General features: G+C 40.1%; 1 protein-coding gene across 1 annotated transcript; it reads right to left on the bottom strand.

The window, feature by feature from the left end:
• Positions 1-6: 6 nt before the first annotated feature.
• Positions 7-9,091, bottom strand: cct7 (chaperonin containing TCP1, subunit 7 (eta)). The gene is made up of 11 exons (XM_036596264.1): positions 9,023-9,091; positions 7,944-8,097; positions 7,693-7,799; positions 7,103-7,281; positions 5,151-5,322; positions 4,670-4,834; positions 3,951-4,139; positions 3,185-3,282; positions 2,106-2,238; positions 1,753-1,959; positions 7-659 (listed from the first exon to the last, which is right to left on the bottom strand). The coding sequence occupies exons 1-11, from the start codon at positions 9,026-9,028 to the stop codon at positions 426-428; spliced, it is 1,644 nt and encodes a 547-aa protein (XP_036452157.1). The 5' UTR covers positions 9,029-9,091; the 3' UTR covers positions 7-425.
• Between the last annotated feature and the right edge of the window lie 7,065 nt (positions 9,092-16,156).

Here is a 16,156-nt window from a genome sequence, read left to right as displayed (position 1 = left end):
AGCAGATGAAATGTGAAAGTATTGAATTTAATGGTCCAAATAAATAGTTCCACTGAATGACAAACATGGGAACATACTGCAGTCTGGCTTGAATGCCCAACATCAGTGCGTCTACAATTTCACAAACCAGACAGCCACCTTTCTGGGTGTGTTGTCTCAGACTACTACAAAACAATCTGCCTCCACACAACCACAGCTAAAATCCTGCTTTACTCACAATTCCCACATACACAAGCATCAGCAATACAATTACCAAGGTGGACTTTCATTGATGCTCCACAGCCTGTGGACATGTAGGCGTTTAGTAACAATCAAGTAAGTAAAACAGGACCAAAACTGATGGCTTCCTTTTGAGCTTCCAACAGTCCAGTGGCTACACATATAAAGACCTGGACTGGCCAGGACTGGTGTGTGTTAAGGAGGTTCTAGTGGGCATGGGGGGGCCTACCGCGACCCCTACCCCTGCCAGCAGGTGCTGGTGGGGCATCGACGCTGGAGCGGGGATTCTTGATGGTTTCGTCCACAGACAAGATGAGGCAGGCAGCTTCAGAGGCGGCGGTCAAGGCATTGATGCGCACAATGGCAGGCTCCCACACACACGCCTGAAAGTTATCAGCAATGTCTTCGTTGTTCACGTCCACACCATACCACATTCCTCCCTGACAGACACAAACAATTAGTTAACACACGGGCATTGGAGCACAATGTGTCTGTATGACCACGCCTTAAAGCTGCACTATGTAAGTTTGGAGGTTTGGAGATCTCTCTAGAGGAAATGTATAAGCACATTTTGAAACATGGCCTGGGCTTCAGACCCCTTCCCCAAGCAGATGAATCTGACTGTGAGCGCTTTGAAAGAATATCAATTCATTAAGAATATGAATGACGCATCTGTCAAGGTTACAAATTAATTATCTACTGCTGCCATCATATCTTCAAAAGTATAATGCTGATTTTGCACTTGAGACCTAAACATCGTGCAAGACCTTTTCCAGCCTGTGCGGAACCTTAATATGTAGACATATGACAAAAAACTCCCGCAAAATCCACTCAGACTTATAAATCACTATTTTAGGGTAACTCACTGCAGTGCATTTGGACCACATTTCAGGATTTTTTTGTTGTTCTCCTGAATCGGCAACACTACTACATTTAATTTTAACAAACAAAAAAAAATTACATTGGGCAACTTTAAGATTTAACTTTAGATAGAACTTTAGTAAGCTTGAGGACGTTTCTGGATACAGACTGCAAATGTGCATTAACTGCACAGTTTCTCAATCCTGGTATTGGAACATGCCCTGCCATGCAAATTTTAAACCCACTTGTTTTCCTGTCTTAACACACTCAAATGCACTAAAACATACAGGACAAGGAACAACCCCTAAGACCAGGAGGGAGAATTCCTGTGCTACTGGATAAATGTACTTTAAGAAAATGCATTTTAACAAGCAGTGACAAAGCGGTGAATCGTTTATCTTGTAATCTCCATGTACTTCAAATCTTTGTATCAGCGCTAACTTCTGCTATTGGCAGTACTTCAGCTCAGGGGTATATTTAAGCTACGCGTACACTTTTCAAATAGACAAAGTATTTCTATAAATCGCTCTGCAAAAGATTGGCAGCTGCAAATGTAGTTCCCACAATTTCGGAGAAAGTCCAAAGTCTAGAGTGTGTTCATTTATTCAGGTGGCCATTTACTTGCTCTAGGGTTTTTAATGATGGTGCGTGTAGCTGAATCTGCATTTTTACCTGTGCGTGTTTAGCCCGGAGCTTGTTAAGGATATTGGTCGCATCAAATCCTGCGTTATCACACAGCTGCCTGGGGATGACTTCCAGGGCCTTTGCATAGGCTCCAATCAGTAGCTGCTGTTTGCCTGGGATGGTTCTGGAATAATCCCTCAGGTACTTGGACAATTCCATCTCAATAGCACCACCTCCAGCCACAATAGAGTCGTTCTGCAGTCAGGAAATTAAAAGAGTTTGAACAGGCAAGTATATGGGGGATCAAGCACTTAATTTATCATATCCATCTGCTAAAAGGCAACCAGCACTCAGCAGGTTTTCAAATCTACACAGCTGTACCAAATGGCAGCTCAACCCACCTTGATGGCTCTGCGTACAATCATGATGGCATCATGTAGTGATCGCTCAGTCTCCTCCATAAACTGCTCAGCCCCACCCCTCAGGATGATGGTGCAGGTCTTGGCCTTTGGACAGCCTTTGAAGAAGTTGTACCTAAAGAGCAGAATACACACACACACACACACACACCATTCAAGACAGAAACGTGCCAATTGTTACTACTGTTAAAGCCTACGTTTGATGTACTTTGGGTTAATTTGGGCTGATGGGCACCTTTGGATTGTGTGGATGGCAAACAGAGCCGAGTCCTGGTATTGTAAATTGATGGACTAAACTGTTTCCAACACAGTGCAATTAACTATTTGATGTGACAAACCATGCTGATAAATTACTTTAACACAGCTACATACGCTCACAATCTCTGTTAGCCTAAGTTTTTTTTTTTTACCACTACATGTTTTAAATGATTTTTTCCCCTCATACTTATAATTGTCAATTATATAAGTATGTACTGAGCCCTTCCTGCTGTTTTTCATATTAACTTGCTAAAAACTTTACTACATTTGACAGCCTTTCACAACTATAACATTTAGCCTACTGTTTTGCCAACTGTTTGTTGTTACATATTTTCAAAACATTACACACATTCGAACCATATATTCACACACTAGCTAATAGTGTTTGTACACTCACAGCTAGCCAGCTCCATTAATTCTACAGAGTTGAATTGGATAGTTATGTTTGAGGGGAATGCTGGGGTTTTTAGTAGTTTGAGAATCATGTTCCCAAATCTAACTGGTTGGCATTGAACACTTGGCAGTTAAGTGTTGCAGAGCTGACTCATTCCACAGGTTTCATCTAGAACAACAGTCTCTTAACAGCAGGTGGCAGTTGGTCCAAATACACAGTTAAAAAGGTCAAAAACAAACAAACAAACAAACAAAACACCCTTGATGTGTGGCATTGCTGTTTGAAATGGTCATTTTGCTAAGTTTAAAGGCTTTAGTGTGATTTTCGTCTTTTTTTAGAAAAGAATCAAAGATATCTTGAGAAGTAATTTTGAGGCCAAAGCTGCAGTTTGCAGTTTGATTATGCATACCTCTCTCCTCCAACCTGCACCTCCTCGAACAGCTCACACTGACCCAGGACATCATCAGTGAGGGAACCAACGCTTGTCTGGATAGAGCCCCCGCAGGCCTGAAGGAGACATCACAACATGTAATAAAGAACTACTGTACAGGCAGACTTTTTTAAATTAAAGAAACCCTTACACATATTGTACATTCCCATGCAGAAAATGGACCCAAATACTAATGGTTCTTACTGATGGTTTTGGCCTGGTCAGAGTCCAGATTTAAACCCTATAAACAATATTTGGTCTCACAAACACAAACTAGCAATGTTTTTCAGTTGTTTAAAGCCATTAATGCTGAATGGAACAATACAGAATTTCTGTAAAAGGCGATCTGCCCACAATACTTAAACATATAAAGAAATCAAAAAGAAAAGCTATTCCTTACTAACTTACTTTATCTATTTGTTTATTTTTTGCTAATTTACTGACTAATGACTAGTTAAGACCATTAAAACTTAATGTTTTGCCATTTTGGACTTAGCCCTTTTTTTCTCTCTTGCACAGGAGTGTAAAACAGCACATCAAGTTACAGCAAACAAAAGTACTACAAACACAGAAGGCATACAATCTGGTCAGCATTTGGAAATTAAATGACAAACCTGCTGCATCACTAAGAAGCAGTGACATGTAAACAATATGCCTGAATGCACAGTTCCACCTTGTTGTAAAAGCCACCTGTGATGGGCAGTCAGAAAAGAACAGCCTAGAGGAAAATGAGAATCTTCCATACCATCATGGTTCTCTTCAGATCCTCCTCCTGAACTCGGCCAGCACAGAACAGATCTCTGTCAGCAAAGTACTGCGTGGCCACATCCCCGATAGGCAGCTTGGACAGAACCACCTTGGCACCAGACTTATAGATCTTCTCCAGCTTGTCATACAGGATGTTCCACTCAGCATCAACAATGGCCTGGTAGTCCTGGAGGAAAGAGCACACGCAAGAAGTGTGAGGGAGGCTTACATGGCTTAACCTGGCTGAACGTAATACAAATGCGTTATTTCTAAATAACACTAAAAGAAAATTCATAGTGTTGAAAATTCCAAGTGCCTCTATGACCCTTACTAGATTTTTTTTGTATAAGCAGTAGCAAAATAATGTTTTGTGCAGAGTTCACACTTTTTGCAGCCACCAAGCTCATGTAACTCAGAAGTACATGACTTCAGTGCAATTAATCCTCTCACATGTTCTACTGCAAATAGGTCATATTAAAATGTAGGCCCAAAAGCATGCAGCTGCAATTTTTAAACATTTGCAAAATATCTAAAACACAAACTGGCCTTCAGAGTATGCTATACACATATAACCACTATTCACAAGACAAGTGGTCTGAAAACAATGGGGAAAAAATGACATTAACATTACAGCCTGCTGACAAAATATTGACTCAAATGTCAATTCAGCATGGTAGTCTAGTTTACTGGACTGAAATGAGAGCACCATTTACTGACCTCCACATTGTTAACACGAACTTCAGCATTGTCCTTCTCTGCTTTCAGCTCCAGCTCGATGTTGAGGAGAGCAATCTTTGGGTTCTCATATTGTTTGGGCTGCATCTCAAAGCCAGCGTAAGAGAAGGTCTTCTTAAAGGCCACACCAGCCACCAGTTGAGAGTCCTACAGGGAAAAAAAATGGCAAGACACTTATAAAATACTCACTGATCAAAAATAACATTTTAAAATTAATTTCAAAAATCCCTGATATCTATTTACTCACTTTTACTTATCCTTACCTATAATATATGACTTGAGAACAAAGAAAGGCCCAGGCAGGCTGGCACATTTTAAATGTGTCTAAGTATTTCATAAGGACAGATTCATGATAAGGTGGAAAATACAGATTATCCCTTTTGTTCAAACGTAATGAACCTCATACAGAGGCATCAGTAGTTGCAGATATAAAAATACCAGCACTACTGTAACAACCTCTCACCTCCAGAGCTCCACCCTGAACTTTCTTCATGCCAATCATCTTGAGCTGCAGCAAATCATCCAGCATCATCACTGCATCAACCACCATCTTGGAGAAGAAATCCTTCTGACCAGCAATTAGCTTGGAGTTCAGTGCTGTGGCAGCACATTTCTCCAACAACTGCCTCTGTTCCCTGAAAACAAAAGAGACAGAGAGAGAAAGATAAATAAGAGATAAACACACAACTTGCATATACAGTACTGAGGAAAACTAGGACACCCAATTAAATAATTAGCTTTAAGTATTACGTTAACATTTGATCTTCTTCCAAACAGTATTTATAGATAAAAGTGATGTAACTGCATAATCTCTGCAAAAACAATGACAATTTGACTTTGATATAATTTATTAAACAAAAAAAAATGAACATTCCCACTGAGGAAAAATTAGGACACAAGATGCCCTAATAGTTGGTATTTCCCCCTTTGGCAGAAATAACCTCAATTAGATGTTTCCTATAACCTCTACCAGTCTCTGACAATGACTGAAAGAAAGTTTTTCCCACTTCTCCATGCAGAATTCCATCAGCTGTGTGATGTTTGAAGGGTTTTGCAGATGCACAGCCTGTTTCAAATCACTCATATTGAGGTGCTGTTGGGTAAGATCCAGGCTTCGACTTGGCCATTCCAGAACGCTCCATTTCTTTCTTTCGAGCCATTCCTTAGTGGATTTACTGTAATGTTTTGGGTCATTGTCATGTTGCATAGCCCACCTCGCTTCAGCTTCAGTATTAGGACAGATGGTCTTACATTTTCCTCAAGTACCTTCTCTTATAATAAAGAATTCACAGTGGATTCTTTGAAGCAGATTTTGCCAGGCCCTGCTGCAGCAAAGCAGCCCCAAAGCCCCAAATGACATTTCCACCTACACGCTCTGCAGCTGGTATGAGGTTCCTTGTGCTCAAATGCTGTGTTTGGTTTGTGCCAAACATGTCTTCTGTTACTGTGCCCAAATAATTTAACTTTGGATTCATCCGCCCAAAACACATTGTTCCAGATGTCCCGGTCTTTGTCTAGGTGTTCTATGGTAAACGTTGGTCTTGCTCTGATGTTCTTTTTCGGACTTGCACACGTCCCATGAAAATCAAACTTGTACAGTCTCTTTGTGATGGTAGACACACGCATTTTGACATCAACTGTGGCAAGAGCTACCTGTAGGTCCCGTGATGACATTTTACGATTGTTGGAGACTTCTTGACGCGTCTTGCTGTCTGCTCTTGGGCTGAATATGCTAGGATGACCTGATCAGGCCATGCTGGCATGTTGTTTTAAATGGTCTCCACTGGTAAATTATTTTCCAGACAGTGCTACGGTTGACTTCTAATTGGAGCTCTTTTTAATCCCATGCTAGACTCATATGCCTGTACAACCTTCTTTTTGAATGCCTTAGAGAGCTGTTTGGATCTTGGCACGGTGATACCACTCACTTAAACAATCAAGAGCAAATCAAACTAAATGTCCGAGGTTTAAACTGGACATTCTCCTCCAAAGTCCTCTCTGACAACGTTCTAATCATTTGCGGCTGATGTGGTGCATCTGATTCTAATTTTAGCCATTTTAAGTAGTAATAAATGTGTGTCCTAACTTTTTCCTTTTTCCTTCCTTGTTTAGTTATATTACCTCCACCTCTCAAAATTAAAAAAAAAATGAAAATGATTTCTCCATATATTTAAATATGACAAAGGTTTTCATTGGGGTGTCCTAATTTTTTCACATGACTGTAGCTGAATCATTACAACATCCACCCCTCTAATTTAACATGTTAAAGCACTGTAAAAAATAATCTACAAACCCACCAAAATGAAGAGAGCACTAGCAGCTAAGAACTTTAAACAACATGGCCCACTCTTCTACTCAACAGAAATGTTCATTAAAAGATGCATCGCTAGACAAGTACATGCACATCAGACTCACTGCTTGTCATCCTTTTTGATAGTGACAGCAATCTCTTTGATCTTTTTGACAGCGAGCTGGGTTGCAATGCGGAATGCTCGGATAATGGTCTGGGGATGGAGCCCCTCCTCCACATACGGCTTCAACTGCTTCAGGAACTCGGCCGCAAGCAAAGTCACTGATGTGGTGCCATCACCAACCTGGAAAGGTAAACAGTCATTAATCATTTCTTGTTGGAAAACTTGCTTTATACTCATGAAAAAATAATGTAAACACAAACAAGCACAAATAATCTCATCAGTTGCAGAAATTACATAATTTAATAAACATGTACTACCTCTTCTTGCTCTCTTACACTTTATACACATATAGTCCTGAAAACAGTCGTCATTAAGTCAAAAGTGAAAATGTACAGTAAAATAAAATGCACCCTATACACTGTCTCTCTGGAAATCCACGCTTAGTATACGTCTAAATTTATTTGTGAGTGGCAGACATTGTCATTCAAGTGCAACTCTCAGTCTAAACTGAGAGCATAGCTGAAAACCCTGACAGTCTCATACAAATTAGCAAGTGACAAACCAGAGCCTTGACTGAAACAGAGGCCTCACCTCAGCATCCTGAGACCTGGCGATGTCCACCAGAGTTTTGGCTGCAGGGTGAACCACATCCAGCAATTTCAAGATAGTGGCACCATCATTGGAGATAGTGGCCTTGCCTGCAAGCAGAAACACACACATACAAACAATATAAGCACTTGTACTAAAACCATATTTGAACCTTTGCTTATTATCTTAGCAAAAAGAGACCTGCTCTGAAACATCATCTTCATATTGCTCCCTTTCCTTGCCTCTGCACTTACCTCTGTTGTCCACGATGAGCTTATCCATGCCCCGAGGGCCCAGAGTGGTCCGCACAGCCTCAGCAATGACCTGACAGGCATTAATGTTGCTGACGAGCTGAGGGACACCCTGGGAGGTGTCCGTCCCCTCCTTCAGCAGGATTACTGGAGTGGGCTGAGAGAAGGAGAGAGTACCATGTTAGCAACAAAAAGCCTCAGTAGGAATATGGTTTAGACTTGCTATTGCTCACAGCCTTGAACTCCCCCACCCCTTTACATGACAACAGTGACAGGCACCAGTGGTTGGGGTGATGTCTATGAGAGCAGGGTAATTCAGAAAATGCCTCTGTGTGTCAATTAAGGGTCAACAAAATCACAATCTACATGTCCAAGCAGCAGATGAACCCAACCAGCTTCATCTAGTTAACGTCTGTATTAGCTAGCCAGGGACAATGACCAGCGTCAGGTCAGCTAGCGTTAGTTTACTTTCACTGTTATGGGCGTTAAACACAACTAGCTACCCTGCAGAGCTCCAGTGGGTTTAAATAAGTTACTAGACACGTATTAAGACTTGCTAGTAGATAAATGCTCAGCTGGTGAAGCCAAAGCCAGTGACAGTGTCCGCCTGTAATTTCCGCCAGTGCTACTGTTAGCTAGCCGTTAGCCTGATACCCGTTAACCATCTATTCAGACTGTTAGCCAGCTAGCTAGCTACAATGAATAGGAGGGGCTTTCAGTTCGGCTCATAGCATCAACTTTGCTTCACACAATAAACTGACTAATAATTTTCATATAATGATATTTTCAAAGGCGAGTAAAATTAAAAATGGGCATCAAACAGAGCAAATCCGCTACTGGACCAGATATAAAGAGCCACAACACAAATCCATCAACCACTGTCTGCAGCACAGACAACCAGCCAGCTAGCATCATTTTAATGACATCGTATTAATATTTCTAAACACTCAATGGCGAAATATCGCTGCGTGGTAAAACAGTTCAATGTCCTCTCGGGCTGTAACCATGTAACTAAGCTTTTGAAAGCACTAAGCGGTCAGATGGAGGTGGATTTCTAATCAACGGCATGACTTTGTACTCACCATCATCTTTGCGGCGAGAGGAAGACCGGCCGGCTCCCACAATGCACTCGGGAACTCTCTAGAACAGTGAAGGCGCTCATTTTCTCAGTGAACAGCAGAGGGCGCTGCTGCAGCCCTGAACACGCTCGGGCACAGCGCTCTTCCTGTTAGGACTGAATCTGTGACGCAGGCTGGCTCTGCACTCCGATGGAGAGGTAAAGCAGTGATGAAGCATTTTCTACTAACAGTCCAATCTGTTTTAGCTCGTAACCTTTTTCATTCCCAAAGTTAAACATGTAGCTTTCTGTGGACCTAATGTCATCAAACTGATCCATTCCTGTGATAATCTACAGTTTTTTTAAATTAGAAATTCAGTTTAAACAGATAAACCAGCTTTTGAAACCGTAAAACATGACTTTCTAACGTGTTTTCGTGTAGTGTGAATTATGTTTTTTGGTAGAAATTTAGGAAAAGAAGGCATTTTCCCAGTTCATTGCAACTGGAGGAACTATTTTCTACTAATATGAAATCCATTTTAACATGTGGTAATTAATTTTTACAAGTAAAATAAAGATTTTGACATAATGATGTTCTAATTGTTGTATGTTCATGCTAAATCTTTATATGTAATAATCAAATGATGTATTTCTACATGTAAGATAAAGGGAAAAATATGAAAATTAGAATTTCAGCATTTAATTGTAAACCTTAAACTCTTGTTACTAGTGTAAATAGTTCCTCCTATTAAAATGAACTGGGGACAGCCATGCGTTTTTAGTAGTAACTGAGTTCTTACATGTTACAACATAATTCCTATGGAGAAAAGCTTAAATTTAACCTCGTTAAATTCTATCTGTACATATCAAAATTCATATTTTTACTTGGATTAATAACATTTGGACAAGTTAACGCAGCGTGAAGCTCCACAGTGTGTCTGAGATATTATGTACTTGTGCCTGTGTTTCCCTCAGTGTGCACTGGAGGGCGCTGTACGACAAGGCACACAGTATCACTGATTAGTCTCTGTCCCTGCACTTCCATTTACTTCATTTCACCCTTTACCCTCATATCTGGATCATACGAGTGCTGAAGTGAACATTATTATGATGAAAAGTGACTGAGCCTTTGATATGAGGGGTTTTTGAGACAAATCCATTTGAAAACAGTCCTTTTTCACATGCTATTCAAAACCATCATTGTTCGCTCCTTATACAGCCTACTTCATATAATCTCTTTCCCGGCCTCACCTTTCTAACACTTCAGGGTCACAGTGTCATCTTTTTATAGACCTATGGCTAAATAACAAAGAGATTATAGGCTAATGCTATATGATGAAAAAGTATTAACACTGGGCAATACATAGGCGGCCAATGCTAGGCTATTTTATGAAGAAATCATGTTTGCTCTGTGTGGCCTTGAATAGTAAAATGATCATAGACCACTTTTCTGGACATGAATTAAGCCTAATCTTGGAGCAAACTGCAGAGCTAATGTTGAATCACCACTGAAAAATATTTGTAGTCTGCGTTTAGGCTTAATCTAAATCTTGGAAACTACACTCTTAAAAAAGATGGTTCTTCAGGGGCTCCTTAGTAAAGAAAATGGGTCTATATAGAACCATGAACACACACACACACACACACACATATGTATATATACATATATATATTTATACATATATATATATATGGATGTATATATAAAGGGTTCTTCTATTGCAACAAGATTGACATTGTAGCAATAGAACAACCCTTTACAACAACCCTTTAGAACAACCCTATACCATCTACAGCACATTCTCCATCAGTCTGAAGAACCTTTTCCTGAAGAGTAAGTAATTGGTCAGTCTTAAAATGTAATGCAATGTAAGACAGTTATTAACTTACTAGTTGAAACTCAATAAAATAAACCAGGTTACTTATTTTAACCTAAAACAGCAAACCCTTTTTAACGCTGTAAATAAAGACTGGCTTTTTAAAGTTGTTATAATGTGCAGAGTATCTAGGCTAATGTGTCTGAGAAAACTGTCGTCTCCAGCTTTCTTTCTGTCTCTCTCTCTGCACATACACTTTTATAAAAACACAGACTAACCACATGTTCACATCCTTCTCTGCTCACTGCATGTTCCTCAGAAAATGTAACCCCCATGTCCATCTGAATGTAGGCTATTTTTCCCCAGTGTAACTACAGGCTTTAGTTACTGTGGTTAGTTAACGTAGCCTGGGCTGCAGGGGCGGCGTACACTTCTCTCTCTGATGCGTTTACAGTCTGTGGTTGAGCTCAAAGCTTACAAGGTTCACTGCTTTTAGACACATACAATTATCAGACATTTATACACATACGCAGCCTGCCTCGCCCTTTCGGAGGGTAGCCTTTAACGTAGATATTTCTGGATACATTGGCAGACGACCCACCTACTGCTGTGTTCATGCTTACAGTGGCTGTGAATTCTGACCTGTGGCTGGTTAGTGGAAGACAGCTCAACATCTTAGTGTAGAGAAATGTTAATGAGTATTCTTCCAACTGTGTCAAATGGGATATTGATTACATAATAAAGTCTCAAAGGGTGAATTATTACTAGGCATTCACTATTCTGAGTGAAAAAAGCCAAAACAAAATCCATCCTTCCGTCTAAGCCGCTTATCCTTCTGGGTCACAGTGGGGGTGAGGGTTTGCTGGAGCCTTCATCGAGCAGAAGGCAGGAAACAGGCTGGACAGGTCGCCAGTCAATCGCAGGCCAAAACAAAATAAATAAATCAAAACAAAAAATTACAATAACTTTGTTCCAAATAAACTTAAAGGCCCCAAAAAGGGCTCTCTGGAGTGAGGCTATAGAGCAGGGCTGGCCAAAGTGTGGTCATATTGACCTGTGACAACGTTTGATTTGGCCTGCCAGAATAACCACAACCCCAACCCCCTCATCCAATTACGTATTCATATTATACATACCTTAGATAATTTAAACTATTTTGTAGTATTTTAGTAACAAAATTCACTGTAATGCTAACACACATTACGCATTGCGCTTTGGCCCTCCCATGACAAAAAGTGTGGGCACCCCTATCATAGAGGAGCCACTTTTGGTTACCCTAATGAACCAACATTTCAATGAACCATTTCCATTTTTGTAAATAAGATGTACTAGAGGTTGAAAGAACCCTCAAATAATGTGAAAGTTCTGTACTAATTAAAGCTAAACTGTACATCCAAGAACCCTTTATTTTTAAGATTGCAATTGAAAATAATTGAAAGTCAAGCCAACTCATGATAGGACTTTAAGGAACCAGTGTTTCAGACAAATGTCCAAACGTTTGTAGGCACCTGCTCATCCAACATTTCTTCTAAAATTTAACGGTATCATTAGGAAGACTGTCCACCCTTTACTGCAGTAACAGCTTGTACTCTTCTGGTAAGGCTTTATACCAACTGCTGGAAGATTGCTCTGAAGATTTGATAGCATTCAGCCCTAGGAGCGTTTGGAAGGTCAGGTGCTGATGTTGGATGTTTAGTTCTGGTTCACACACATCACTCCTGCTCTTCTCTAAGCAACTGGATGTAACTCCATCACACCTCACTCCAGTTCCACTGCCCAATGCTGTGGGGCTTTATATGCCTCAAGTCAATGCTTGGCATTGCACATGGTGACTTTAGGCTCATGTGAGGCTGCTCAAGAGTGCTTTATTAACAATGCTTGGCCTTGGAGATTATACAAGCTGCATGTGTGCAGTTGAACTCATGTGTCAGTAATGAGTGCACCTTAAAATAGCTGAATTTATAACTGGAATGTGTGTCTGGGTACATTTGAACATATACAGTATGTTTAAACTAATTAGACCCACAGTGGAGATTTTGAACTGATTTTATTTAGTTCAGCAGTTTTTTTTTGTTAGCTATAAGCTGGTGTGGAAATGAAAAACCGTCTTGAATGGTTTCACCATGCCAGCTCAACTCTGCTCTCATGGCTATAAGATTAAAGAGATCCTCAGATCTGCCCTCCATATAACTCTGTCTTTACCTTCTCACTCTCTGTCATTACCTTCCTTCTTCCTTCGGCCACTCCTCGACTCCTCCCTTGGTGTATGCTTTAATGTGGAAATGGGGTTTTATAGCTCTGCGTGTGTGCCGTATGTGATGGAGTGTATGTAGCACTCACAGCCAGCAGTGATGAATAGGGGGATGAGTGGGTAACTGACTAGCAGTTCTTTCCTTATTATGGATAGAGTGAACATATATCTGATAGTTCCTTTGGCCAAGCAAGCAGAGAAGTCGTAAATAGAGAAGATGCAATGTCTTATAAGGCAATACACTACAACGAGCGGCATAACTATTGCCAGTGCAGGAGGGGCAAATCACAGTGGGGCCCTTAGCATGAGCTGTGGAAACCAGGTCCCCTAACATCCTTATTTGAACTTATTGAACCCGAACTTATTGGAACTTATTGAATTTTACAGCCATGACTCATGAGCAGCTATGACGACTTAATAAAATACTTCACCCATTAGGCTACATTAGAACAGCGACTTGGTTGAGACACAGTATTAGTGTGTAAACAAGCAAATTACATTGTAATTTTTTTAATTGAAGGGAATTTTTGTTTGGGGGCCATTAATCTTTTCTTGGACTGGGGCCTATAAGATCTTAGTTACCCAACTGACTGGAACCGATAGGGAAACATGCTCACACACACAGAAGCTTTTGGGCAGTAAATGCTAGGATGCTCCTCCAGACCTCCTGTCTTTCTGTCTCTTTTAGGTAACATAGGAAGGACCTACTGCAGATTTGGAGTAGGGAAAATCTTGAATGTTTATTAAGATACTAAATTATGTGACCCACACACCTGCATATGTATAAGTGACAGTAAAGGGTACAGCATGACTGAAATAATGCTATAGCATTATATCTGTTCAATATGGCATCATGGCATGAGTGTCATAACGTTATCTGTTAAGGCATTGTAATTAGAATTGTGTTACAGCATCATGGCATGAATTTATTATAGCATTGCAGCATGGTATGAGTATGATTATGCTATCTAGTACAGCATTATGATTGTATGCTATAGCAGTATGGTATGAGCATCATAGTGCTATTTATTACAGCATTACAACTGTATGTTAGTATGCCATTATTTATGCCATTAGTGTAATAACGCTACGTTATAGCATCATGTAATGGCATAATACTATATGTTATAGCAGTAACATTGTATGTTATGGCATTATGGCATGAATGTTACAATGCTACATGTCATACAGTGGGGTCCAAATGTCTGAGATGTCTGTTTCCATTTAACATTCTTTTCTAATATAGCATAAAATGTTCATTACAAATTATAGTATCAGCTTAACAGCTTAAGTGAAAATTAGAATCTTTGACTTTTTCCATGAATATCAGAATTTCATTAGTATTTGGTATGTCTCTCTCATTTGCTTGTGAGTGTTATGGCTTTGGCTGAGTTTTTGATCAGTGACTATGAACACCCACTTCACAATTAATCAGCCTCTTCACAGGCCTGGTCAATATACTCACACTCAGAGCATCTTAACGGTTACTTCTGGGATCGTATCAAACCTCAACAATGTAAAAGCGTGTGTGTGTGTGTGTGTGTGTGTGTCTGTGTGCGCGCATACACCTTTAAAAAAACACTGTCTGCACCCACCTCTGGCACAAAATGAGCATGTATATATACTATAGCCTGCACTGAAGTAAAAAAAGTCAGCTGTCAATAACAAAAATGATTTCAACAAGTCACTGCTGTGGAAAACAAAGACCAACAATCAATGATGACGACAGATGAAAATCACTCCTTCATTAATAATCAGTAATGGTTACCAGAAAGGTGGTAGAGCCACATTTTAAATCTGTCACAATAGTTCCTCTTCAAAGCAGTGTTTAGCACAAATGTCAGCTGATTACTTATTCAGTAATATTCACATTCATTGTGCCTTTTTCTATTGACCAGACCATGCGGGAGACGTTGATACTTTAAAAAGAGCGAACTGCATGCAAATTCCTTCATTTTCAGGACAAGTTACAGATTTAAGTGACTTATTATGCTGAACAAAGCCACATCCCCAGCAGCTTCAGGCCAGAGGAGTAGGGAGGGTAGCTAAGGACGAGGGCTGAATATCTTTTAGATCCAATACTGAGTAATATGAAGGCTGGGATCCCAGTGCTAATACTTGTAAAAGTGTTCTTGTTCTCATAAATTGGGGTAAATTATGGTTTCTTCAGTGAACACTGGCAATGCAAACATTATTTTTGAGGAGATTACATATAAATATAATCCACATATATAATAATGACATATATCAAAAGGGGAACCCATCCTCCTCTGGGTGACATCAAATCAAAAACGCAACAACAGCAAAATGAATAGAGGATTAGATTATACAATTAAAATACAATATTAAATATACAGAAAAAGTAATAAGAAACCAGCCTGTTGTTGGACAGATGCGTTTGGATTAACCAATGATAACCAATGACTACTGTTAGACGTCTTTCAGAGTAACAAATAAGAAATAGATCTATGAAAATTGGTTGCTGATATCAGCGAAAACCAGTGACTACAGTAAGGAACATATCACAGTGAAAATGAGTTAAACCCATAAACATCAATGAGTACTGTTAGAAGCCTATCATGATGATATGTTAGTATGAATATGATAAGAACTTAGTGCATTGTGAGGTAGATGAAAAAATGTCTAAGATTAAATAGTTCTAGTTTGAGTCTGTGCAGACTGTAGTACCATCAGGAGGGTAGATATGGTATGCAGGTGAGGCTTTCTGCACAGCCTTGGACAGCAGGAAGCTCCATGGTGGTCAAACTGGTCCATAAGGCAGGTGAGCAGGGGCACCCGATCAAGACAGATGAAGCAACAGCATCAGACCTAACAGGATGGGTAGTTATTCAGCTCGACAGAGAAACACACAGGCAGTTACTTCTGTTTGGGGTGACTGAAAACAATATGTAGTGTTCACTGACTGCAATCAGTGACTCTGGCAGGCTTAGCTTTTACAGCCTAACCCAAGTCCCCAAATACTCACTGAAAGGTTATTCTAAAGCTGGGGGGCTTTGCATGAAAAGGCCTCTACTCCCTGATGTAACTTTATTAATTCCAGCTACTAATAGTGAACCAACATCTTGTGGTC

Source organism: Colossoma macropomum, unplaced genomic scaffold (assembly GCF_904425465.1).
Source record: "Colossoma macropomum unplaced genomic scaffold, Colossoma_macropomum, whole genome shotgun sequence".
Taxonomy (NCBI): domain Eukaryota; kingdom Metazoa; phylum Chordata; class Actinopteri; order Characiformes; family Serrasalmidae; genus Colossoma; species Colossoma macropomum.
The sequence above is the reverse complement of the archived record's forward strand: the minus strand, read 5'-3'. Positions and strand labels throughout refer to the sequence as shown.

What these genes read in the sequence shown, in the direction of transcription:
- cct7 (XM_036596264.1), bottom strand. An exon ending in ATCAAAAAGGATGACAAGCA is followed by an intron (nt 5,323 to 7,102) that starts GTGAGTCTGATG and finishes TTTTGTTTTCAG; the next exon opens with GGAACAGAGGCAGTTGTTGG. An exon ending in ATCTGAAGAGAACCATGATG is followed by an intron (nt 3,283 to 3,950) that starts GTATGGAAGATT and finishes TGTCTCCTTCAG; the next exon opens with GCCTGCGGGGGCTCTATCCA.